General features: G+C 44.1%; 1 protein-coding gene across 1 annotated transcript in view; it reads left to right on the top strand.

Annotated features, from left to right (window-relative positions):
• Window positions 1-219: 219 nt before the first annotated feature.
• The window catches only part of ZDHHC9 (zinc finger DHHC-type palmitoyltransferase 9), a 40,675-nt gene continuing 13,685 nt past the window's right edge, over window positions 220-27,209 (top strand). The window contains exons 1-5 of the mRNA XM_033201720.1: window positions 220-430; window positions 800-867; window positions 2,042-2,343; window positions 15,049-15,209; window positions 20,639-20,797. Coding sequence (XP_033057611.1) covers window positions 2,177-2,343; window positions 15,049-15,209; window positions 20,639-20,797 — 487 coding nt within the window. The 5' untranslated portion in view covers window positions 220-430; window positions 800-867; window positions 2,042-2,176. The remainder of the gene's footprint in view (window positions 431-799; window positions 868-2,041; window positions 2,344-15,048; window positions 15,210-20,638; window positions 20,798-27,209) is intronic.

Below are 27,209 nucleotides of genomic sequence, written 5' to 3'. Positions count from 1 at the left end.
TAATAGAAGGCAACACTTCACATACTGGCGCTCAGACCCCAAAGAGAGGTTGGCAGTGGCTGGGCAGGTGGGCATGCAGCAGGGAGATGGGTGGAGGAGTGGGCGGAGGCATCGTCGAGTGGCGTTCGACATATCCAATGGCAGTTCGGGATAGGGGCGGCCGGGGCGGAGGCACCGAGGCCGATCGGCCAATAGAGGGCGAGCAACTACTGGAGCGACCTGGTGACGTGAGGAGCGTTCCATTTGGCCAGCGGTGGGCGGTTGCCACAGCTGGTTTAGGGCCCCGACCACTGGGGCCCCTTGTCAGGAGGAGACAGCCTCCCGGCCCGGGGAGGAGAAGTCGCTGCCACCTTTGGCAGCCGACGCGATCCCCTGGGACGGTCCGCTTCCTGCCGTCAGCTGCCGGCCGAGTTGGGTCTCCGTGGTTCAGGTAACGAGGGGTGGGGGCGGGGGTCTCCCGGGCTGGTCTGCAGGGTGGGCTGCCTCCCCTTCCGCTGAGCCGGGACGCAGGGACGTCGGCACCGCCCTTCTCAACTCGGCAGCCGCCGAGCCCCTGGCCCGGGGTGACTACACGTGGCGGGGCGTGTGTGAGTGTGTACGAGCGTGTGGCTGCGTGTGCGTGTGGATGTGGCGCGCGTCCCAACCTGCCTGGGGCGGTGGTCCGCGGCGTGGCGGAGGCAGGGCGGGCCTTGCGAGGCCGCGCCCGCGGCCCGGCCCGGATCTCCGGCCTCTGGCCTCCGGTCCCCCGCTGGGGAGCCGGTCGCTGCTTCCCGACGGATTTTGATCTTTGTTCTTCCAGGCCGGCTCCCCCTTCGTGGTCTCCCTTCTCCCGCTGGGCCGGTTTATCGGGAGGAGATTATCTTCCAGGTTAGTTTTACACAAAGGACGGGTTCTCTGCCCCTCTGGGCCCCTCCTCCCCTTCCCCCAGCCTTCTACCTTCTCCTTTCCCTGCTCTGCTCCTAGGCTGTTTTTGAACCTTTGCCTTCTCCAGCCCGGGAATGATCTCGAGTTGGCTGTTTCTCCCTCTGTCCGTCGGGCTGCAGGCTTCCGCCTCAGTCCTGCCAGCGTGGGGCATGTGGTGTCGGTAAATAGAGGCCACAGCACCACACCTGAGCGGAGGAGAAGGGTGGCAGAGGCTGAGAAAGGCTGGGCCTGGGAATTCAGGATGCTGAGTAGAGATGGTACTTAGGACATGTCCCAGAAAGCGCCCTTGTGACTTTTCTTAGCTGCTGCCATTCCCCACCCCCCAACCAGCCATCAGCAGTCACCAACCATTCCAGAATCTCTCCTGATTAAGTCAGCCTTTCACCTACAGGTCTCTGATGTGGTTTCATTATGATTCCCACAAATGTTAGGCTAGACCAGCCAGATTGTTTCATTTCCCGGACTCAGGAAGTTGCAGAGGGTTTGATGAGGGGAAATCTGTTTTGTGTAAATACAATGCACGTATGTGCACAGAGCGTCCAGAACCTCCTGGCCCTGCTCCCTGCTGTGATTCATATTCGAGTGGCTAATTGAAGAAAGAAGGTGAAGTGGAGGAAGGGAGGGAGGCTTTATAAGGACAGAAACTCTACTATTATTTTTAGAGTCTTTTTAATGATGTTGAAAGAACATTGTGGCATAGTGGAACATGCCCTTGACTGGAAGTTAGCAGTATCAACATTGCTGCTGTGTGGCCCTGGATAAGTTATTTCCTCTCTCTGGTCCTCATTTTACTCATTTACAAAACAAAGTATTAATAATTGGCACGATCACCTATAAAATCCTCTCTAGTTCCAAGGTTCTGTGATGATCAGATCATCAGCATTAGATTGGAAGCATAGAGGCTTATTTAAGAGGAAATACTAGCCCTTTCCTTTATTTGAGAACCTTTAATCATATCTTCTTGTAGAGAACAAACACGAATTGGAAATAAACTTTTCCCCACTTCCCCGTCCCCACCCCTTCAGTCAGTTTTCAACTTTCTGTCTCTGGGAAAGGAGGGTTGAACTGTATTTTCTTATTCTTGCCTCATTTTTTTTCTTTTTCTGCTTTTTCTTAGGACTAGCAGTTGGACTTTTGATGATGTTTGACCCAGCGGCAGGAATAGCAGGCAACGTGATTTCAAAGCTGGGCTCAGCCTCTGTGTCTTCTCTTGTGTAATCGCAAAACCCATTTTGGAGCAGGAATTCCAATCATGTCTGTGATGGTGGTGAGAAAGAAGGTGACACGGAAATGGGAGAAACTCCCAGGCAGGAACACCTTTTGCTGTGACGGCCGCGTCATGATGGCCCGGCAAAAGGGCATTTTCTACCTGACCCTTTTCCTCATCCTGGGGACATGTACGCTCTTCTTCGCCTTTGAGTGAGTTTTGGTTGAGTAGAGTTGCCTGATTATGGTTACTTTGGGTCTAGGGGAAGAACCTGCTTTCTGGGGAGTTTGGGGCTGGTCCTTGGATGACTTTAATGTCCTCTTGAGCAATGTCTGTAGATGATGCCAGCTGAATTCATTGCTTCATGGTCATCACAGAGTATGTGCTTCCCCAAAAGACCAATACCTTTGATACCAATTTTGTAGTACTGGTTTGGGGCTATCCTTGATAGACTTGGGAAATAAGGAAGTTTGTCTTAATTACTCACCTCTCCCTTTTAGTGGTCTCCTTAGAAGCTGAATGACAGATGGCCTCCCCTGCACATAAACCTAAGGGCACCCCTCATTGTTACATCACTCAGCAATCCTCACCTATTTTGTTATTCTGGGCCCTGTTTCCTTAAGGCTCAGCTCTCAGCTAGCTGTTACGGTGAAAAGCCAACTGAATTGGGAACCTACGGATTAGTTCCAGCCTCAGCTGGACCACATACTAGTTGTATGCGTGGCACATACATGCTTATTAGAAGTGAGTTGCTCTTTCTTTCCCTCAAAATCACTGAACGTAAACAACTGTATATTCTGTGTATGCCTGGTACCAGCCTTGGAGTGATTTTTTTCTGTGGTGTAATACCTTGTACTCGAGCCACTGTTTGAAGTCTGTGTAGGTCTCGTCTCTAGGGGAGGTGGCCGGTTGGATTCTAGGGCACTGTGGCGTGTCTCCTGGGTGTGCTGAGAATGCTCTACACTCTAGGGATGGGAGCAGTGCTAATTGTTTTGGGATTACTGTGAGGAGGCCTTTGAGAGCCAAGAGGTGTGTGTGGACTGTAAGCCACACCTGACGTGAGCCTGCTATGGTGTATGTACATGGGTGACCTGGAAGTGGAGGCCTCATGCTGGGGTGTGGCCATGGGAGATAGGAGGGGGCACCTTGGCGAGCCTAGTGGGGAAGTAAAGTGAGCTCTGGTCCCTTGGGGCTCATTTTTTGTCCTTCTGTGAGGGCTTCAGGCTTTCCCAGTGCACCCAGAGTGATTTTCGGGCTGCTTTGCCAGACTTTTGGATGGTTGCAGCTGGCTTGAGTAACAGCAGGCGGAGGAGGGGGACCCAGTATATAACGGGGCTGGGAAAGTAAGGTCAGAGGAACTCTTTGTTAAAGGTCCTTTTGCTGCTGCTGCTGCTACTGCTGACTTTGTGAAGTGTTTAACGAAGTCAGGCAGGTTGCTGAAGGCTTCTTACTTGCTTTCCAGTTTGAGTTTCCTGACTGAGGGTGTGTGCGTGCATGTGTGCATGCACGTGCTTGTGTGCGGTACCAGTGAGCATGTGTAGTCAGGCAGGCATAAGTCCCTAGCATTAAAAATCGTTTTTCCTTCTCCTCACCCTTCTCTCCAAGCTTTCCTTGCCTCATTCCTGCCCTGCTTCTTCTTGGAAGTGAATAGCTGACCTCTGTTCTTTATCATTCTTCCTCCCTTTTTCTCTTTTTGTCCCCACCCCCACCGCCATGGTTAAATTTTAATTATTGCAACCATTCCAAACAGAGATAAGCCTTGTTCTCAGGCTTTGAGTTAGTTGGTAGTTCTGGGCCCAGGAAACCTCTGGTTTGACTGGCCAGGGGTACTTGAAATTTGGAGCTATTGCCATTTGTCCCCTTTTGTATCTGGGAGCCAGCAGAAGAATCTGATTGGAATCTGTTCCACTGAGGCCCCTGCAGGCCTCTGAAGAAAACCGCTGGTGGGATGAAGCTTCTAATTAGCCAAGTTGCTGTTTGACAGAGGCAGGTTGAGTTTTCCACCATGATGACTTCCCCCGCCCCCCAGATTGTTTCTTGCATTTTGAAGGGTGAGGTTATTTGTAAAACTTCCTTGAGTACCAGCTGTGTGTGTGAAAGACTAAATATTTTTGAAGATAGGGCTGGAGGAGGGAGTAGTGGGAAGAAGAGGGGAGAAGGAAGTAAATGTGTTAGCAGAGGAGTGGAGTGGGGAGGTGGAAATGTGACCAAAGAGGAGAGGACCCTGGTGATGAATACTTTGTACCGAGAATGGTGGAATTTGTGTTTGTGAATGTGCGTGCTTGTGTATGTGTGTGTGTGTGTGTCATATATAGACACATAGACACTTTAGGTGGTGGCTGCGTTGTGCCTAGCCAGTGACAGGTTGTACAAGGTACACCAGCACGCCTCTGAGGAATGAAGTCTCCTTCTGGTCAGCCTTTTTCTTTGGCATCTATAATTTCCTGTCCACCACATAGTGGGGGCACGGTTTGGGGAGCAGAATGTGGGCTGCTTTGTTAGTATTAGAACTTAGCGCAGTGGCTCATGCCTGTAATCCCAGCACTTGGGGAGGCTGAGGCAGGCAGATCACTTGAGGTCAGGAGTTTGAGACCAGCCTGGCCAACATGGTAAAACCCCCATCTCTACTAAAAATACAAAAATTAGCCCCGTGTGGATGTTGTGCGCCTGTAGTCCCAGCTACTCGGAAGGCTGAAGCAGGAGGATCCCTTGAACCTGGGAGGTGGAGGCTGCAGTGAGCGGAGATCTTAGCCTGGGTGACAGAGTGAGACTCTGTCTCAAAGAAAAAAGAAAAAAGAACTTAGTGAGACCTCAGGAAATCAGTTGATCTAGCCCCCTGCCTTCAGGCAGGTGAGGGTATCTGAATAGACAAATGGTAATCTATTTTCATCCTTACATTGTCTAGGAGTAGAGATTCCACATCCTCTGGCTGCTGCATTTTTGCCTTGTGGGAAGATAGTCCAACTCTTGAGGCACATCTGGAGCTGCATTTTAGTAGCAGGGTCCTGCTTGCAGCAGGTGCTTAGGAACAAGTGTGAGTTGATTTATAGCTGCCTGCAGCACAGCTCTGGGCCAGCCAGATGGCTTGAGGAGTCTGGTCAGGCATGTGGGTGCCCCTTAATGAAGAACGCACAGTGTTAGCAGTGCTGGCAGATGTCCTTTTATTTTTGGATTATGCCTTTACATGTCTTCTAGAAGACTTTTCAAATGAGTGACCTGTAATTTTCAGTGGACAGATAGTAGATTGAATACATAAAACAAAAAAAGATTGTTCCACCCTGGGGCCAGTTAGCTCTGTATTGTTAGAGTGTTTCTTTTTTCTTTTTTCTTTTTTTTTTTACTTATTTTTTGAGACAGAGTCTCGCTCCATCACCCAGGCTGGAGTGCAGTGGCATGATCTCAGCTCATTGCAACCTCTGCCTCCCAGGTTCAAGCAGTTCTCCTGCCTCAGCTTCCTGGGTAGCTGGGATTACAGACACCTGCCAAATACAAATAATTTTTGTATTTTCAGTAGAGACAGGGTTTCACCATGTTGGCCAGGCTTGTCCCGAACTCCTGATCTCAAGTGATCCACCTGCCTCAGCCTCCCCAAGTGCTGGGATTACAGGCATGAGCCACTGTGCCCGGCCTGTTAGAAGTGTTTCTGAAGAAGCTGGGGAGTCTTTCTCAGGGCCACTGTCACAGAGTAGAAATTTGGCCAAATATTCACTAAACCTCTTGTAACTCCAAGAACCTGAAATTCTGTATAACTCTGTGTTTGTCTGGAAGACTCAAATACACACGAAAGGAGATTATAGATTACCAGTAGGTTGCTATATTTAAATATAATTGTATTCATGGTAAACGTATTTAAACTTAAAAGCAGAGTGAAAATGGTATAATGCTTAAAGAAAAAGGATTTTCTAATTAATTCTTAGGGTGAGGTATTTAAGAAATGTGAGTGTGTATTGCCAATTTCAGCTTTGAGCATATGAACAATTTTCAGTTCTTTCTGCTCAAGCTCTATCCAGCTTGTGCGATGAACACATAGCTACCAGCTTGGCCTGAAGTGTCAGGACACTGTAACAGAATGACACTGACAACCTAGGAGCCATCCAGCTACTGAAAGGCTATTGAGGTATTCAGGCAAATTCAACTTCCTGATAAAGTGTGATCCTGGAGAAAGCAACAAGTGCACTGTCTCCTGGAATTGGCTTCCAGCTTTCTCTTTTAGCTTTCTGAGCAGGCCACTAGTGGGGCCAAGGTCCTCAGACTTCCCTTGTGGCAGGAATGACTGTGTGACTCTTGACCCCTGAAGCAGAAGCAGTTTACTGCTATAATCAGTGCTTATGGTCTCACTGTATCCTCTGTATATGAAGGAAATCTTATCAAGGCACTGTCAGACCAGGTTCTGTCAGATTGGTCCCCATTAGAGCTTTTGATGTATATATTGGCAGAAGAGTCATTGAGTTGGATGAACTGAAAACAGCTTTGTAACACTGCTTAGTAATCAATACTAATCAATACAAAAATTACTTTTCTAGCGTATCCAAATTCTACCCCTCCCTCAAATTCTTTCTTGAGTCTTCATGAAAACTTTCCAGTAATTTCTGCATTCACTGGGCTAGTTGTACACACCACTCATTCAACAAATAATCACATGACATTTCTTATAGTTTGGAGCTCTATGGTGATTACACTTCTCACTGTTGTTGTCCCCTACAGCTAGTCTCTTTCAAGGACAGAGACTATGTTCAATGGCTGTGTAGCCCCCACAGTGCTCTCTACCATGCCTTACATAGAGTAGATGGCCAATAAGTGTTGCTGAATTAAAACATTCTGGATGTACTTAAAATTTAACAATCTTGACCCACAGAATCATAGGATGGTAGAGCTGGAAAGGACTTTTGAGACTATCTCCGTTCTTGTGTGGGTGAAGAAACCAGGCCCACAGAAGTGAGGTTCCTTCATCAAAATGAGTTGGCCAGCCAATGTCTCTATACTGTCTCAGGGCTTTTTCTTCTAATTTCGACCTTTCATCTCATTGTTCATTGTTATCCTTTGACTATGGAATCCTGAAGACATTCAAACCCACATGCTTTAGTAAAGTGTACATAGTACCAAATACTAGACCAGTATATTCAGGATTCTTGCGAGCTAGTGTGTGTGTTACCCAGTGGCATCTAGGCTCTTGGGGTCTCCCAAGCTTATGCTCCTAGAAAGTGAAGGCATCTTTGCAGAGAACTGATGGTGTTGCAGCATGGCATTTCTGGTAGCCTTGCAGGAACAGGGAAGCCTATCAGCTTTGTGAGTTAACGAGGGATCATCACTGCTGTGGCCACTTCTGGTCCCTGCTGCCAAGATGAGGATGACTTGGAGAAAAATCGAGCAATTTGTGCTCCATACATTGTTACTTAGTGAGTTATCCTGATGAAAGGGGCAGCGTGGGCCGGGTGCAGTGGCTCATGCCTGTAATCCCAGCACTTTGGGATGCTGAGGTGGGTGGATCACTTGAGGTCAGGAGTTCCAGACCAGCTGGGCCAACATGGTGAAACCCTGTCTCTACTAAAAATACAAAAAATCAGCTGGGCGTGGTGGTGCACACCTGTATTCCCAGCTGCTTGGGAGGCTGAAGCAGGAGAATCACTTGAACCTGGGAAGTGGAGGTTGCAGTGAGCCGAGATTGCACTATTGCACTCCAGCCTGGGCAACAAAACAAGAGCAAAGCTCCATCTAAAAAAAAAGAAAAAAAAGAAAAAGAAAAAGAAAGGGGAGGCGTGTCTGGAAGACAGGTGAAATAGGAAAACAGACCTGATAATATGAGCTTACTAGGTTTGAGGAGACACAAGACTATGTAAACCAAAGCCAAACTTTGACATGCCAGAATGTTAGTGCCCACAGTGACAAGGTCCAGGTTTCTGAAGAGCATCCTTATGTGAGATTGGGAAGAGGAAAAAGTGACTATATTGTGCTCTCTAACCAAGAGTACATTCTCTGGAGAATGACTCTATGGAGGTCAGTCTTCACTTTATCTAGCTTCGGATTCTGTCTGTGACTTGGCTAACCAAATGAGTTTTAGAAAGGCATAGTTGCCTCTTTGATATCAATCTGTTACAGTACTTAGCTAAACTTAACTTCCTGATAAAGTATGTTCCTTGAGAAACAGTTCTTCCCAAGAGTTCCTTGGGTTGTGTCTCCTGAACAGTTTGCTTTCTTTTTTCTTTTTTTCTTTTTCCTTTGAGACGGAGTTTCACTCTTGTTGCCCACGCTGGAGTGCAATGGCGCGATCTCAGTTCATTGAAACCTCCGCCTCCCGGGTTCAAGGGATTCTTCTGCCTCAGCCTCTCAAGTAGCTGGGATTACAGGCATGCGCCACCATGCCCTGCTAATTTTGTACTTTTTAGTAGAGACAGGGTTTCTCCATATTGGCCAGGCTGGTCTCGAACTCCCGACCTCAGGTGATCCGCCTGCCTTGGCCTCCCAAAGTGCTGGGATTACAGGCATGAGCCACCACACCTGGTGGCAGTTTGCTTTCTTTTAATAATTCATTTTTTTCTTTCTTTCTTTTTTTTTGAAATAGAGTCTCCCTCTCTTGCCCAGGCTGGAGTGCAGTGGTTTGATCTTGGCTCACTGCATCCTCTGCCTCCTGGGCTCAAACAGTCCTCCCACCTCAGCCTCCCGAATATCTGGGACTACAGGCATGAGCCACTATACCTGACTAATTTTTGTGTATTTTGTAGAGACAGGATCTCGCCATCTTGCCCAGGCTGATCTTGAACTCCTGAGCTCAAGTGCTCCAACAGCCTTGGCCTCCCAAAGTGCTGAGATTAAAGATGTGAGCCACCACGCCGGGCTCCTTTAGTAATTCTTTATGGTTCTGTCATTCAGAATTTCTCTACATTTTCAGCCTCTATTACCTTTTGTGGTAATGAGTTTCACACTGTCAGTCTCCACTGAATGCCTCTCCCATCTTTTGAGGATGAGTCTTATTAAATATAGTGATCCTCTGTTTTGGGAAAAGCAAGCCCAGAGAACAGGGATGTTTCCCAACATGTTGACATCAGTTGAGATGTTACTGAGGGAAAGAAGAGACTCCTAAATCTTTCTCCTCAGAGATGCTGGAGCTGGTATTGTGCTAAGAACAAAGGACATACCTTAGGCTATTTGCAGTAGCAAGAAGCTAGCTAATTCAGGGTAATTAATTAGTGGGATGTTTCTGGAATGGAGTGGGGAAGACAGGGGCCTTATGATGATGATTAGATAAGGCCAGTTAATGGAGAGCCTTGGAATACTGACCTGTGGAGTTTGGGGCATAATGTAACAGGCAGCAATGAATGGTTCTAAGTTCTCGAGCAGGGGTATATTGTAATTGAAACTTGAACTTCGTTATTGTAACTGAAATTTGGAAACCACTGAGCAGGTTTGCCTGGATAGAGATTTTGATGAGAGGATGGCTTCTCACTTCAGAATTGAAAATGTCCCTGTTTGTTTAATTTTCTTTATTGCTACTGGAGCAAAAGAGGGTTGTACATTTTTCTCTGACCTTCACATAGAAGTAAATCTGGAGGCTGATTGTAAATTATGTTTTTAGTGTTAAGGGAAATTTCCCCTCTCAGCAGACTCTGAGGGTCATCAGAAAAATCTTGGGACAGTCTTATGGGTGGTTCTACATGTTTATTGTGTTCTAGAGGTAGTGTCTTAGTTTGTTCTGGTTGCTGTAAGAAACTACCATCGACTGGGTGGCTTATAAACAACAGAAATTTGTGTCTCACAGTTCTGGAGGCTGGCAAGTACAAGATCAAGATGCCTACAGGTTTGGTGACTGATGAAGGCCTGCTTTCTGGTTCATAGATGGCTGTCTTCTCTCTGTGTATTCACATGGCCAAAGGGGCAAGGGAGCTTGCCAGGATTTCTTTTATAAGGATGCTAATCCCATTCATGAGGGTGGAGCCTTAGGTGACCTAATCACCCCCCAAAGGCCCCACCTCCATAATCCGTCACATTGGATGTTAAGATTTCAACATATGAATTTTGCAGAGATACAGACATTCAGTCAGTAGCAGGTAGGTAGTAAGAGGACAGATGGCCATCTATATCAGGGAGGTATTATAGCAAAGGCTTATTTCTCTCATGTGTGACCAAAGAGTATCGTGGGGCTCTGATCCTTGGGCCTTCTTCCTTAAAGCCATACTTACCAGCTGCTACTGGAGCAGTTTCAAGCAGCCAGCAGCTCCCCCACAGAGCTCTTCCCTGACCACTTACAGCCTGTAGAGGCTGAGTCACCGTTCTAACACTTGATTATCAGTCATCTTATTCTTTTGCTGTTTCATATGTCAGTTATGTTTTCCCCAACAAAATTAACTCCTATTTCCCTTGTTCTTCATTTGTTAGACCAACAAATACTTGTTGGCTGACTGAGTACATTGATAAAAGAACAAACCAAAAAACATAGCAAGAAAGCTATTAGGGAGACTTAGAAGCAGTGTATTGTACAGAACACCAATCCAAGCTGCCAATCTGTAAGGCATGGCTCTCTGTCTAGATTCTTCCCCATTCTACTCATGAATCTCTTCTGAGTGTTTTCATGTGAATTGAAGTCTGTGTCATTACCATCATCCCTCCAGTGAACTAGCATGCTAGGGATGGGGGATGGGACATGACACATGAGCCCAGCCTGGCACTGATGGTTACTGCTGGTCAGTACCACTGTGCCGCCTGAGGGGACATGTGGGAGTCCAGTTGTCTAGTCCAGCTATGGTAGCCTGAGGACAGTCAAGAAGTCAGTAGAGGATGGCTTAAAATGATGATGTCTCTTCAGGTGGCAGAAATGAAGACTTAGTTGGGACATGGTTGCATTTATAAAATTCATAAGGGACAAAAGGAACTCTAATCCTCAGGAAGGAGAAAGGCCTCTTGGTACTTTGAATACAGGAGAGTTCTGTTTTAAGAAGTATATGGATATTATTATTCCAAGGAGTGATATAGGGAGTTTCAAAAACACTTAGCTTATATTTGTGGATGACAGATCTGATCTAGTTTTTTTTTTTTTTTGAGATGGAGTCTTGTTCTGTCACCAGGCTGGAGTGCAGTGGTGCAATCTCAGCTCACTGCAACCTCTGCCTCATGGGTTCAAGTGATTCTCCTGGCTCAGCTTCCCGAGTAAGCTGGGATTACAGGCACATGCCACCATGCCCGGCTTATTTATTTATTTATTTATTTAGTTAGTTAGTTTTGAGACGGAGTCTTGCTCTGTCACCCAGGCTGGAGTGCAGTGGCACAATCTCCGCTCACTGCAAGCTCCACCTCCTGGATTCACGCTGTTCTCCTGCCTCAGCCTCCCAAGTAGCTGGGACTACAGGCGCCCGCCACCATGCCTGGCTAATTTTTTGTATTTTTAGTAGAGAAGGAGTTTCACCGTGTTAGCCAGGATGGTCTTGATCTCCTGACCTTGTGATCTGCCTACCTCGGCCTCCCAAAGTGCTGGGATTATAGGCGTGAGCCAACGTGCCCGGCCTTATTTTTGTGTTTTTAGTGGTGATGGGGTTTCGCCGTGTTGGCCAGAATGGTCTTGAACTCCTGACCTCAGATGATCCACCTATCTTGGCCTCCCAAAGTGCTGGGATTACAGGTGTGAGCCCCCATGCTTGACTGATCTAGTCTTTATCTAAGACAAGTTAGTGATGTTTGAGGATACTCCTGACTTTGGAGGTCTGTATTGGGAATTACCACCAAACTTTCACATAGCTTATTTTTGTCGGAGACAGACTTCCAGCTTATAGCAGTTATGGGATTAGCCTAGGGTGATATTTTTGAAGTATTTTTAAATTGACAAAGGTTGAATATATATATATAAAGATATATATACACACACACATATATATATACACGCACACAAATATACATATATAAAGATATATATATACACACAAGGATATATATATATCTGGTATACAATATGATGTTTCGATACATATATACATTTGGAATAGTTAATTCAAGCTAATTAACATATGTATTACCTTACATACTTATTTTTTTAATGTTGGGATTGCTTAAAATCTACTCTCCTAGCAATTTTCTGGTATACAATATAGTGTTATTAACCATAGTCCTCATGCTGGGCAATAGATCTCAACTTATTCTTCCTTACTGAAATTTTATGTCCTTTGACAAACATCTTCCCAATCCTCCCTTCCCAAATACCCCCACCAGGGGTATTGGTGGGTTTTTTATCATAACTTTTGAGGACAAACACTATGGGTTGCAGTTCACAATAGTCGTAGCGGCTGACGCTCAAAGTTTCCCCTTACTCAGAGTAGAAAGGCCTGCTGGTCCCACATCTGGCTTCCCAGCCACACCCACTCACTAGAGATGACTGGCTGCCAATAGCCTCATCTCTGGAGGAGAACAATACAATAGGCCTGTTGTGTACTTGTTGACATACAGAGTGGATTGTTTTAGCAGGTGCAGAAGATGCTCTGTGTGGAGATTACAGAGACCTTTATCCTTGATGGCGTAGCGTAGTTCAAGTCTAAGTTGTCCTTTGTCTGGCCTACAAGCAGGTGTTGGAACTGGACTTAGTTAAGGTTGGGTCCTTCTGTGCAGTGGGGCAGCATTAATTTAGAATTTTTTGCTGCAGTTCTACTCACTCTGTATGTTTTCCCTTTAATAAAAAAATTAAACTCTCTTTGGTGGCCAATCAGATAGATCTGATTTTTTAAGGCTTTTGATTGGAGACTATACATCCAGGGCAGTTTGAGTCCTGGAGACATTACTTCTTTGTTTTCAAGAATGATCTTAGTGATGGGCAGTGGCCAGGAAGATTCCTATTTGCTGTTAGTGTGGTGATTTCACTTTGCTTGTTCATGAAAGGAAGCCTCATGCTTCTCCTGCATCCTTTGGGTTCCTGATAAGTGGAGGTGATTTTCGCTTCTGAATTCCCTTTTGGTTAATCTGTACCAGTGAAAAGGAGTAGTGGAAAATAGGGTAATCCACAAGCTAGTGATATGTAAGAACCTTAAATATCAGAACTCAGCTGCCAGATCCTTCAGTTCTCCAATTTTCCCCCCAACCCTTGGCTTTTAGGAGAAGGAAGTAAATCATTAAGGAGCAACCTAAGATGAAGGATTTTGTTAAAAATAAGCAAGCAAACAAACAAAAAAGTCACTAAAATCATCCTCCAGGTTCAGTACATATGTTCACCTTTATTGAAAACTGCTTAGCCTAATATAAAACTTGGCTTGTGTCCCCACATGCAGTTGTGTGTGTGGCAGGGAGCTAGGGGAGGACCTCATGGGGGTTGTTCCGAAACTGCAGAGAATATATAACTGGGGTTAAACGTTTGCTTTGAATGGCCAGCAGCTTGCTTACTTCTCATGCTGATGAGGTAAGCGTTTTTCTTAGCTTACTTTCTCTGCTCTCCCTCTGCTCCTTGCTCCTCCACTTATAGTCTGCCTCCAAGTGAAAACTCTGTTTTCAAGGAGAAATGTGCCTCAGGAGGAGGAGGATAAAAATAGGTCAGTGATAACTCTCCTCACATATTCCTATTTATTTTGTTTGAAATTCAGTTCAGATCAACAAGTATTTATTGATAGCTTCTTTGTTCCCTTACTTGTATTAGAGCTCTGGGAGATACGGATCATGGTGATAATGTTAATAGCTAACATTTTACTTAGTGTTTAGTATTTACTGTGTGTCAAGTGCAATTCTAAGCACTTTATACAGGTGCATTTGATCCACACAGTGACCTCACCAAGCACTGTTACTATCCTCATTTTATGGATAAGGATACTGAAGTTAACTAAGTCACCCAGCTAGGAGCTGGTAGAGCCATAATTCAAACCCGAGCATTCCCAGTCCAATAAAACTAGGTCCTTGCTCTTAGGAAGTCCGGTTGAGGGAGATGCCATCAACATACTGAGAAATAGCTAGGAAATAATGCAAGGCTCTGGAAGTGAGGACCACAGGGAGTAGAGAAGAGAGAGATTATTGCAGCTTAGCATAAGCCTTTTGGAAGAAGTAAGAATTCTCTAAGTCCCAGATTCTTCATGTATCAGATGGGTATAGTAGAATCTATTTCATAGATTTAGTGTGAGAACTGGATGGGATAATGTAGATGAAAAGCTTAGTACAGTGCCTGGCTTATGGAGAGCCCTCAATAAATTATAGTTGCAATGATGACAATGATGATATTGATGTCTCTGGCACCTGAAAGATGAGTAGAGTTGGGATATTCAGAGAGAAGGAGAAATAGCTTGTCAGGTGCATTATGAGGAAAGAGGGGAGTGAACGTGATGTTGGGGAGGGGTACTAAGGAGAAACGATTTTCTTATTTTCTTGCTGTCGGTCGTTAGTCACTTATTAGCTGAGCTAATTGAGGAGACCAGAGGAATGGATGTTGCAGAGTCAGTCAACAGCCCTGAAGGTTTTCATTAGTCTTGAAGCATGCGGAGATACTCTCTGACAGTGTGAACCTGCTTTCTGGTTGATCCTCATCTTTTCTCCCTCCTCATCAAGCTCAGTCTGAATGACAGATCAGTGGATATGAAAAGCCCTGGACATTCCCAGGGTGAGATCAACCTGTGTTGCTTAGAAATCCAGGCTCAGTTGCTTCCCTATTCTTAGCAGGTGTGAACTTTCCTGAGGTAGAGGAAATGTAGCTCCCAGTGGGCTGATAGGATAGAGTGGACTGGGGGTAAGAGAGTGTCCTTAAGACTGTCTTCTGTATGTTGTAGGTGGCAGCAGTCAATTATTTGTTGAGCTCTTACTATGGGTAGAGCCATATGTCAGGAGTTTTGGGTAAATCAAGAGAAGAAACATGGTCCCTGTCCTTGAGGTGCTGCTGATTCTGTTGTGGGGGCCAGAGTGACATACTGGTAACAATTGGAGATCAATATAGGATAGGTATCATTAAATGTTGAATTGCCTGCTTTCTTCAGGTGCCGCTACCTGGCTGTTCAGCTGTCTCCTGCCATCCCTGTGTTTGCTGCCATGCTCTTCCTTTTCTCCATGGCTACACTGTTGAGGACCAGCTTCAGTGACCCTGGAGTGATTCCTCGGGCGCTACCAGATGAAGCAGCTTTCATAGAAATGGAGATAGGTGAGTCTCCCAACCAGCTGGCAAGCTGCTGTGTAGTGGGTGGCCCCAATCAGTAAAAGAATGGAATCATAATAGTAGTTGCAGATAATAATCACTTCTAGTCTTTTCTCTCTGAGATCCTGAACCTGAGATCATGACTACTCTGTGAATTTAGTAAGACAGGTGTAGCAGCAGTCTAAAGTAATAACTTTGTCCTTCACTGCATTGGATCACATTTGCAGAAGGATTTGTTACCAAGGTCCTGCTGTATTGTTCCCAAGAGGATGGTTTTTTTACTTTTCTGGGGGAGGTGGTCACCAATACATTTTTCTGAAGCAATGAAAGCACAGATTTATTATCAATTTATTTATTTATTTATTTATTTATTTAGAGACAGAATCTGGCTTTGTTACCAGGCTGAAGTGCAGTGGCGTGATCTTGGCTCACTGCAAGCTCTGACTCCAAGGTTCAAGTGATTCTCCTGCCTCAGCATCCCGAGTAGCTGGGATTATAGGCACGTGCCACCACACCCAGTTAAGTTTTGTATTTTTAGTAGAGACGGGGTTTCACCACATTGACCAGGATGGTCTCGATCTCCTGACCTTGTGATCTGCCCGCCTTGGTCTCCCAAAGTGCTGGGATTACAGGTGTGAGCCACCACACCCGGTCAGCACAAATTTATTGAAACAAAAGTACACTCCACAGAGTGAGAGGGGGCTTGAGCAAGTGGCTCAAGAGGCACTTTTGGTTTTTTGATGAAAGCTGTAAACCTTCTCCCCATAAAAATGCTCTTATATGCATGTACATGTACATAGTTTTGGATGTAATTTCAGGGATTCATAGATCTTCTGAAGCGCATTCATGTCCCCCCCCCCCCCAACCAATAATTTCTGCTTTAGGCCGGGAGCTGTGGCTCACGCCTATAATCCCAGCACTTAGGGAGGCTGAGGCGGGTGGATCATTTGAGGTCAGGAGTTCCAGACCAGCCTGGCCAACATGGTGAAACCCTGTCTCTACTAAAAATACAAAAATTAGCCGGGCATGGTGGTGTGTGCCTGTAATCCCAGCTACTCGGGAGGCTGAGGCATGAGAATCATTTGAACCTGGGAGGCGGAGGTTGCAGTGAGTTTAGATTGTGCCACTGCACTCCAGCCTGGGCAACAGAGTGAGACTCCGTCTCAAAAAACAAACAAACAAACAAACAAACAGAAAACCCTGCTTTAGGGGAACATGCAATGTGAAAGGGGGCAGCTGTGGTGCCAGGAACCACTGAGAATTCTAGGAGGGGTAAAAGAAACAATTGCAGGGTCAATAGAGTGCAGATCGCAGCTCAGGATAAGGATCTTTGGTACAGAGATGAAGTGCTACATTATCTAGGAGCCAGGGTGGCTTCATGAATTGAAGCAGAACTATCCCAGGGCCAGGGGAGGAGATATCCTGGGATCTCACAGTGAGAAGAAGACTATGATGCAAGTACTAGGAGGGAGTGGGAGCCCACCAGTGCCTACCTAAATGGTTCTCAGGTTTGATACCCAGGTAGCTTGAGTTGGCATCCAAGCTAGACAGAGTAAGAAAAAGGGACCCAGGACTTGTAAGACTAAGAAGCTGTGCCAGTAGAGCACCAATCTGTGGCTGGCCTTTAGTTCTTTGAGGGTGCTTTGAAGGCTTCCATGTATTTCTTTTTTCTTTTTCTCTCTCCTCCCTCCCTCCCTCCCTCCCTTCCTTCCTTCCTTCCTTCCTTCCTTTTTTTCCTTCCTTCTGTTTTTTTTTTCACAGTTTCACTCTGTCCCCCATGCTGGAGTGCAGTGGTGTGATCTCAGCTCACTGCGACCTCCACCTCTCAGGTTCAAGTGATTCTCGTGTCTCAGTCTCCAGAGTAGCTGAGATTACGGGCGCCCACCACCACTCCCAGCTAATTTTTGTATTTTTAGTAGAGACAGTGTTTCACCATATTGGCCAAGCTAGTCTTGAACTCCCGACCTCAAGTTATCCTCTGGCCTTGGCCTCCCAAAGTTCTGGGATTACAGGTGTGAACCACCGCGCCCGGCCCATGTATTTCTTTTGTTTATTTTAGCTGTGTTTTCCGTTAGGCTTCTTAATGGATTTCATTTTGAAAAATTCCAGCCTGTTTTAGTTGAGCTAAGGAGAAATGGGTTTGTGCACATGTGAGCTATACCTATTTGGGGGTGGGGTGAGGGTGGGGATAGTGGGAAGAGAGCAGAGGTGACGTGTGTTGGCACAGCTGGAGTTCTAGGGAGACCCGATAGAACTAGGAGTAATTAGGAGCAAGATGGTGAGGAAGAGTTGTGAGTGCTGTTTTTTCTCCATCTGGGTTATTCTTTTCCAGTTCCCTTCCCATTCACATATGGAGAAACTGAGGGTCAAGGCAGTACCTTGACTTGTCTCTTGCCTCTCACAGCAGGTTGTTAACAAAGTTATCTCTTTTCTGCCCGATCACTGGGCCTGGGGCTCAGACTCAAGCTGTCACATTGCAGCCTCTGCATTTAGAATGTTTCTCGCAATAGAAGAGTACATTTTTCAGTTCGTATGTGTGTTTATGTTAGGAAGTTTTTGTCATCTTGTATTTAGTCCTGTACTGGGTATGCTGTGGGTGGGGGATGGGGAGAGAGGAAGTCATGTGATGCCCTTGCCTGATACGGCCTCCCAGGGAAGGTGAACCATGAACCCTGTCTCCCAGGTGCCCTCATGGAAAGCATATGCATAGAATATTAAGGTGGCATGCTGGTACTTATCCTCTAATGAATAGCTGTCCTCATCCTTTTAAGACTTGTGACACACTGTTATTGTTTGATTTCACAGCATCTACCCCACTCCACAAAAAAAGGAAAAATGTTCCATATGGCAGATATTTTTAAAATCAAAGTGAATTGAAAAATATTCTGTTTTTAGAATTATACTGCATGGCGAGGGTGCAATGAGACAGGCACTCTCATATGCTGTGGATGGGCAGGCATGCAAATTCATACGGTCTGTCTGGGAAGTAGTTTGGTAATAAGTAATATGTACTTCAAAGGGTCATACCCTTTGACCCAGTAGTTCTACTTCTCTGAGGGTTTAACTAAAGGAGATGAACAAAGATTTTTACAAATTACTGTAGAAGGATTCTTAGTGCATCGTTTTTTCTTTTCTTTTAGATATGAGTAGCTATTTTAATGCCGGCAACTTCATGTATTACTGCTTAGACTTCAACATTCTTTTCTTTTATTCTTTCTGTTTTAGAGATTAATTTTAACACATGAATATGTTCTTGGAAGGGAGGAGGGGACTAGGATTGAGGTGATGATCGAAGGGGATTTAAGCTTTTATCTGTAATATTTTAAATTTTTACATGTAACGTCAACTAAATAGTAAAAATCCCAACAATACGGAATATTTAAATAAATCACAGGACACATATATGATGGAATATTACCAGTAGTTATGTTTTAGAAAAAAATTAACAGTGAGAAAATGTTCACAGTATATAATATTAAGTAAATACTTCACGGTACAAAACTACATTTATAATATGATCTCAATTTTTTAAAAAAATTATGAATGTTTAACTGTTAATAGAAGATTAGAAGGAAATACACCAAAAAATATAAATATCTCTGAGCTGAGAGACTGTCAGTGATGTTTATGTTTTCTTATTTATACTTTCTGTTTTTTCCAAAAAAAAAAAATTTGAGATGGAGTCTCGCTTGCTGTGTCACCCAGGCTGCCTCCCAGGTTCAGGCAGTTCTCCTGCCTCAGCCTCCAGAGTAACTGGGATTACAGACGCGTGCCACCATGCCTGGCTAATTTTTGTATTTTTAGTAGACACGGGGTTTCGCCATGTTGGCCAGGCTGGTGTCGAACTCCTGATCTCAGGTGATCCGCCTGCCTCAGCCTCCCAAAGTGCTGGGATTACAGGCGTGAGCCACCGCACCTGGCCCTGTTCTGTTTTTTCTAAAATTTTTACAATAAGCAAGTGTTACTTTTATTTCAATAACTGTTTTTGTATTACCAGTCATTTCTTTTCACATGCATATATTTTATGTTTGCAAGATAGTATTGTTTTCTGCATATTGCTTTTAACATCTATTTTCATTTTGCCATATATTGTATTTTCCTGTTTTCACCATTCTTTCATCTATATCATTTTTAATGGCTGCATAATATTCCATTCTATGCACATAACATAATTTACTTAACCAACCTCCTATTGTGACATTGAAGTTATTTTTAGTTTTTCACTATTAAAAGGAACTCTGTGACAGATATCCTTATATAAACATCTTTTGTGTATCTCATTATAATTTTGATAAGTTTCTAGAAGTAGACTCGGTCAGTGAATGAATACACATGTTTAAAACTTTGGTAGCTGGCTGGGCATGGTGGCTCACGCCTGTGATCCCAGCACTTTGGGAGGCTGAGGCAGGCGGATCACTTGATGTCTGGAGTGTGAGACCAGCTTGACCAACATGATAAAACCCCATCTCTACTAAAAATACAAAAATCAGCCAGGCATGGTGGTGGGCCCCTGTAATCCCAGCTACTCAGGAGGCTGAGGCAGGAGAATCACTTGAACCCAGGAGGCAGAGGTTGCAGTGAGCCAAGACTGAGACCACGCCACTGCACTCTAGCCTGGGCGACAGAGCGAGACTCCATCTTCAAAGAAAAAAAAAGTTTAGTAGCAGCTGCCATATTGCTCACTGATAAGATATAAGAATGACCTTTCCCCACCCTTGTTAACATGGGGTATTTTTGTTCTTTGTATTGCTTTTTAATATGATAGGTAGAAATGGTATCTTTGTGCTTTAATTTTTATTTCTCTGATTATTAGTGAAATTGGATGTTTTCATTTAATGTATTTTTAGCTATTTTTTAATGAATGTTTTTGTTTGTAATCAGAAAAAAAAGTCTCGAAGAAACACTTTTTCATATGTATACCACAGAACTGCATGCACTTAGTGGACTTTTTTTTTTTTTTTTTTTTTTTTGAGGCGGAGTCTCGCTCTGTCGTCCAGGCTGGAGTGCAGTGGCTGGATCTCAGCTCACTGCAAGCTCTGCCTCCCGGTTCACGCCATTCTCCTGCCTCAGCCTCCCGAGTAGCTGGGACTACAGGCGCCCGCCACCTCGCCTGGCTAGTTTTTTGTATTTCTTAGTAGAAACGGGGTTTCACCGTGTTAGCCAGGATGATCTTAATCTCCTGACCTCGTGATCCACCCGCCTCGGCCTCCCAAAGTGCTGGGATTACAGGCTTGAGCCACCGCGCCCGGCCGCACTTAGTGGAGTTTTATGGGCATATTCTGTGATGTTGAGTGTCTAGTCTGTAAATGATTGCCTAGAGAAGACAGTGGGCTTAGGGAACCTTTGAATGCCCCCATTGGGTTTGGAGAGGTGGTGAGACTTTTGGGCTGAAATAATGGCTAGCTGTGATATTAGCTGTCTTTATTGATTTACAGAAGCTACCAATGGTGCGGTGCCCCAGGGCCAGCGACCACCCCCTCGTATCAAGAATTTCCAGATAAACAACCAGATTGTGAAACTGAAATACTGTTATACATGCAAGATCTTCCGGCCTCCCCGGGCCTCCCATTGCAGCATCTGTGACAACTGTGTGGGTGAGTAAAACTACGGGGACATTGCCTAGGGAAAAGGCTGAGTTGAACAAGAAAGTCAGGGCGGTCACCAATTCTTGGGAGAAATCAGTGGGGGAGGGAAGATAGATTTAGATGGAAAATGAGCTAGATTTAGATAGGAAATTTAGATAGGCAACAAGCTCCTGAAAAACTGCAAATCAGCTGTACTTAATGTAGATCGAATCACAATTTAAATATCCTCTAACCTAAACTTTACAAAAACCTCTTTAGTAAATGGGAAAAATAAACTTTACCTATTTTTGAAATTTAGATTTTCCTGTACTGGATTTTCACGTGGGACCCACCTTACATAGTGGGAGGAGACTCCTAGTCCACTGGAGGGCAGTATTGAGGAAGAAAGGCCTAAGACACAACCCAAGAAGACGAAAGTTGCTAGTAGCATTTATTGAGTTTCTACTACATGTTGGGCACTGTGCTAGGTGATTTACCTTTCTCTCATTTAAGACTTGTAACAGCCCCATGAGATTGGTATTATCCCCATTTTACGGATGAGGAAATAGGTGAAGCATCAGTATGTAAGTTCACATAATTAGCATAAGATGAAGCTAGAGCAGGTCTGATTCCAGACTGCTTATTTCTTCTCTCTGCTGCTGCTGCAAGAGGGTCAGGTATAAGTGTGCATAATACAGTGGTCTGTGCTTCCATCCACATATATGTGGCTTCATTCTAATCACTGCCTACTGTGTGCTAAACCCTGGCCAAGATGAGAAACGGGCCATAAAGATTCCTGTTGATAGACCTATATGTGAAATTGCTTATATCACCCAGGCATACTTCTAACGTTCTTTTTAAAATTACTTTTTCTTGAGTTCTCATGATTGGATAATGTTTTTTCCGTATACCATGTGGCATTCTGAGGGCGTTGCTTTCCTCTTACTAGTCATTTCTTTAGGCAAAGGTTGGGAGATATATCTTGCTTTATGTGGTAAAAAGCTATATGGTGCTCTCTTCGGCAGCATGTATACTAAAAAACTGCTATATGTAGATAAGATTTTTATAAATCAAAACCCACTTTATTTTTTTTTTTTTTAATTTTACTTTAAGTTCCGGGATACATGTGCAGAATGTGCAGTTTGTTACATAGGTATACATGTGCCATGGTGGTTTGCTGCACCTATCAACCTGTCATCTAGGTTTTAATTCCCAAATGCACTAGGTATTTGTCCTAATGTCCTCCCTCCTCACCCCACCCCCTGACAGGCCCCAGTATGTGTTGTTTCCCTCCCTATGTCCATGTGTTATCATTGTTCAGTTCCCACTTATGAGTGAGAACATGCAGTGTTTGGTTTTCTGTTCCTGTGTTAGTTTGCTGAGAATGATGGCTTCCAGCTTCATCCATGTCCCTGCAAAGGACATGATCTCATCCTTTTTTATGGCTGCATAGTATTCCATGGTGTATATGTGCCCCATTTTCTTTATCTAGTCTATCATTGATGGGCATTTAGGTTGGTTCAAAGTCTTTGCTATTGTAAATAGTGCTGCAATAAACACATGTGTGCATGTGTCTTTATGGTAGAATGATTTATAATGTTTTGGGTATATACCCAGTGATGGGATTGCTGGTCAAATGGTATTTCTGGTATTAGATCCTCAAGGAATCGCCACACTGTCTTCTACAATGGTTGAACTAATTTACACTCCTACCAACAGTGTAAAAGTGTTCCTATTTCTCCACAGCCTCGTCGGCACCTATTGTTGAAGCCCATTTTATTTTATTTTATTTTTGAGATGGAGTCTCACTCTCTCGCCCAGGCTGGAGTGCGGTGGTGTGATCTCCACTCACTGCAACCTCCACCTCCCGGGTTCAAGTGATTCTCCTGCCTCAGCCTCCTAAGTAGCTGGTATTACAAGCGTGCACCACCATGCCTGGCTAATTTTTGTATTTTTAGTAGAGACGGAAGTTCACCATGTTGGTCAGGCTGGTCCCAAACTCCTGACCTTGTGATCTACCCACCTAGGCCTCCCAAAGGGCTGAGATTACAGGCATGAGCCACCGTGCCCGGCCCTCGAAACCCATTTTAAATGAAGCAGGAAACTTGATATTTAAGGAAGGTCTATACCCAGTAATGAGATTGCTGGGTCAAATGGTATTTCTGGTTCTAGATCTTTGAGGAATTGCCACATCTTCCACAATGGTTGAACTAATTTACATTCCCAACAACAATATTTCTCCGAAACTCGCCAGCATCTGTTGTTTTTTGACTTTTTAATAATCGCCATTCTGACTGGCATGAGATGGTATCTCAGTGTGGTTTTGATTTGCATTTCTCCAATGATCAGTGATGTTGAGCATTTTTTCATATATCTGTTGGCTGCATGAATGTCTTCTTTTGAGAACAATGAGAACACGTGGACATAGGGAGGGGAACAACAAACACCGGGGGCTATTGGGGGGTGGGGACGGGAGGGAGAGCATTAGGAAAAATAGCTAATTCATGCTGGACTTAGTACCTAGGTGATGGCTTGATAGGTGCAGCAAACCACCATGGCACACATTTACCTATGTAACAAACCTGCACATCCTGCACATGTACCCCAGAACTTAAAATTAATAAAAAAAAGAAGGTCTGATGTGAGGTAGTATTTCCTTTCCTTATTAATATTCTTAACTGTGAGGAACTCATACAAATCAATTTTTTTAAAAGCACTGATGTTCCGGGAGAAATATAGACAGTTCATAAAAATATAATTGGCTAGTTATCATGACTAATAGTCAAAGAAATGATTTCAGGATGCTTTTTTTTTTGAGATAGGATATCACTCTTTTTTCCAGACTGGAGGGCAGTAGCACAATCACACCTCAGTGCAGATTCAACTTCCTGGGCTCAGGTGATCCTCCCACCTCAGCCTCCCAAGTTGCTGAGACTACAGGCATGCACCACCATGCCTGGCTATTTTTTTTTCTTTTTTTTGCATTTTTTGTAGAGATGGGTTTTCCCTGTGTTGCCCAGGCTGGTCTCAAACTCCTGGGCTCAAGCAGTCCACCTGCCGCAGTCTCCCAAAGTGTTATTACAGGTGTGAGCCAGTACTCCCAGCCCAATATGCTTTTTTTAAATCTAGAAAATTAGCAAGGAAAACCTGATATTTATTCTTCCACTAGTAAGTGTAAATTGGAACAAATTTTTTGGAAGGCAACCTAATAAGAGTAATCAGAAGCCTTAAAAACATCTATACTTTTTGATGCCAGTGGTTCCCTTTCTAGGGAGTCTGTCCCATGAAATCAGAGATGTGGGAAGATATTTAGGGGTAGAAATGTTTAACTCAGGATTATTATGACAATTAAAAGTTGAAAAGAACCTAATTGTGTACCAACAGATGAGTAGCCAAATAAATTATAGAGCTGGACGTGGTGGCTCACTCCTGTAATCCCAGCACTTTTGGAGGCCGAGGTGGGCAGATCACTTGAGGCCAGAAGTTTGAGACCAGCCTGACCAACATGGTGAAACCTCATCTCTACTAAAACATACAAAAATTAGCTGGACATGTTGACATATGCCTGTAATCGCAGCTGAGATCCCGGCTGAGGCACGAGAATAAAAAACCCATGAGGTGGAGGCTACAGTGAACCGAGATCGTGCCACTGCACTCCAGCCTGGGTGACAGAGCTAGACTCTGTCTCAAATAAATAAATAAATAAGTAAATAAATGGACATTCATACATTAGACTAATGGAAAGAGTTCATACCAGAAAGCTAAATGACATAAAACAGGAGATAGGCTACATTTACTGTGTGAAGTCAGTTACCTATTTAAAAAAATATATAATGAGGTATAAAGAAATATGCAAGGAAATACAGGAAATATGCCACAATTTTTATAATTTATTATCTATAGGTTGTGGGATTATGAGGGATTTTGTTTCTTTCATTTTTTCATATGCTATCCTCCACTACTGTGATTTCTTCATGTTTCTTTTATTTTTTTCAAGTTTTCTATAATGAGCATGTATTACTTGTATTATCAGAAAAGATGTGATTTAAAATACTGTAAAAAATATGTATCTGTATAACCATTTTTCTCTATACCTTTCTTCCCTTTCCTGAAAAGATGTAGCCTCCTCAGCAGGAGATAGACTATTTTTACAGCCTTATTTTTTGACCAGTACACACTCACTTTTCTTTCAAATTGATGTATTTTATTCTTTTTTTTTTTCTTTTCTTTTCTTTTTTGTGTGATGGAGTCTCGCTCTCTCTCCCAGGCTGGAGTGCAGTGGCGCGATCTCGGCTCACTGCAAGCTCTGCCTCCTGAGTTCATGCCATTCTCCTGCCTCAGCTTCCCGAGTAGCTGGGACTACAGGAGCCCGCCACCACGCCTGACTAATTTTTTGTATTTTTAGTAGAGATGGAGTTTCACTGTGTTAGCCAGGGTGGTCTCGATCTCCTGACCTCGTGATCCACCCTCCTCGGCCTCCCAAAGTGCTGGGATTACAGGTGTGAGCCACCGCACTGGCCCAAATTGATGTATTTTATTCTTTTGTAACCTTTTGTTCATCAAAATAACACATGTTCATTGTGGAAAATATGGGAAGTACAGAAAGTATAAATAAAACTTAATCCTAAATTCACTCTCCATTTTGCTCTATTTCCTTCTAGTGTTTCTGCAAAATTGGACTGTAACATGATAGTTTTTAATCCTGCTTTTGTCATTTAACATTCTATCCTGAGTATTTTTCTGCATCTTTAATAAATATTTCTTTAATATATTATTTTAATGACTGCATAATCCATCATATGGTTCTATTCAAGTTATTTAGGCAGTCTTCTGTCATTAGACATTATTCATTCTTCTACTTTATTCATTGTTATAACACTGCAATCGTAATTATTAAACATAAGGATATGGAACAATTGGAACCTTCATACATTTCTGGTGAGAATGTAAAATCATGCAACTGCTGTGGAAAAGTTTGGTGGTTCCTCAAAAAGTTAAACACAGAATTACCACATGACCCAGCAATTCCACTCCTGGGTGTATACCTATATTAGTCTGCTTGGGTTACCATAACAAAATACGTCAGACTGGCTGGCTCAAACAATGGGAATTATTCTCTCACAATTCTGGAGGCTGGAAGTCGAAGATAGAGGTGCGAGAAGGGATGGTTTCTGGTGAGGCCTCTCCCCCTGACTTGCAGATGGCTGCCTTCTTGCTGTGTCCTCATGTGACCTTTCCTCTGTGCTCACACACTACTGGTGTCTCATTCTCTCCTTACAAGGACCCCAGTCCCATTGGATTAGGGCCCCACCTGGATGACCGCATTTAACTTTAGTTACCTCCTTAAGGTTCTGCCTCCAAGTGCAGCCACATTGGGGGTTAGGGCTTCAACATATGGAACTGGGGAGTGGGGGAACAGTTCATTCCATAACAATAGCCAAAAGAATTGACAACAAGGACTCAAAACCTACTTGTATGCCAGTGTTCATAGCATCATTATTCACAGTAGCCAAAAGGTGGAACCACCCAAGTGTCTATCAACAGATGAATGGCTAAACAAAATGTGGTATATACATACAATGAAATATTATCCAGTCATAAAAAGGAATACAGTACTGATACAATGTGGATGAACCTTGAAAACATGCTACGTGGAAAAAAAAAACACACAAAAGGACAAATATTGTATGGTTCCGCTTATATGAGATATCTAGAATAGGCAAATTCATAGAGACAGAATGTTAGAGATTGCTAGGGGATAGGGGAAGGGGAAAATGGAGAGTTACTGCTTAATGGGTGCAGAGTTTCTGTTTGGAGTAATGAAAGGGTTTTGGAAATAGATAATAGTTATGGTTCCACAACATTATGAATGTAATTAATGCCACTGTTACTCTTAAAATGGTTAAAATGGCAAATTGTATGTTATGTATATTTTACCATAATAGATTTTTTTTTTTTAAACAAGGTCTCACTCTGTTACCCAGGCTGGAGTGCAGTGGCGTGATTTCAGCTCACTGCAACCTCTGCCTCCTGAGCTCAAGTGATCCCCCCACCTCAGCCTCCTGATTAGCTGGGATTACAGGCGTGCACCACCACGACCCACGAATTTTTGCATTTTTTGGTAGAGATGGGGTTTCACCATGTTGGCCAGGCTGGTTCCAAACTCTTGACCTTGTGATTCCCCTGCCTGGGCCTCCCAAACAATACAAAATTTAATTTAAAACTTTGAACTTCAGCTGGGTGCGGTGGCTCACGCCTGTAATCCCAGCACTTTGGGAGGCTGAAGCGGGCGGATTACCTGAGGTCAGGAGTTTGAGACCAGCCTGGCTAACATGGCGAAACCACGTCTCTACTAAAAATACAAAAATTAGCAGGGTGTGGTGGCGGGCACCTGTAATCCCAGCTACTTGGGAGGCTAATGAGGCTTGAACCTGGGAGGTGG

Source organism: Trachypithecus francoisi, unplaced genomic scaffold (assembly GCF_009764315.1).
Source record: "Trachypithecus francoisi isolate TF-2019V2 unplaced genomic scaffold, Tfra_2.0 Lachesis_group6, whole genome shotgun sequence".
NCBI classification, from domain to species: domain Eukaryota; kingdom Metazoa; phylum Chordata; class Mammalia; order Primates; family Cercopithecidae; genus Trachypithecus; species Trachypithecus francoisi.
Note: the sequence above shows the minus strand (reverse complement) of the source record. Positions and strands in the feature narration are given on the sequence as shown.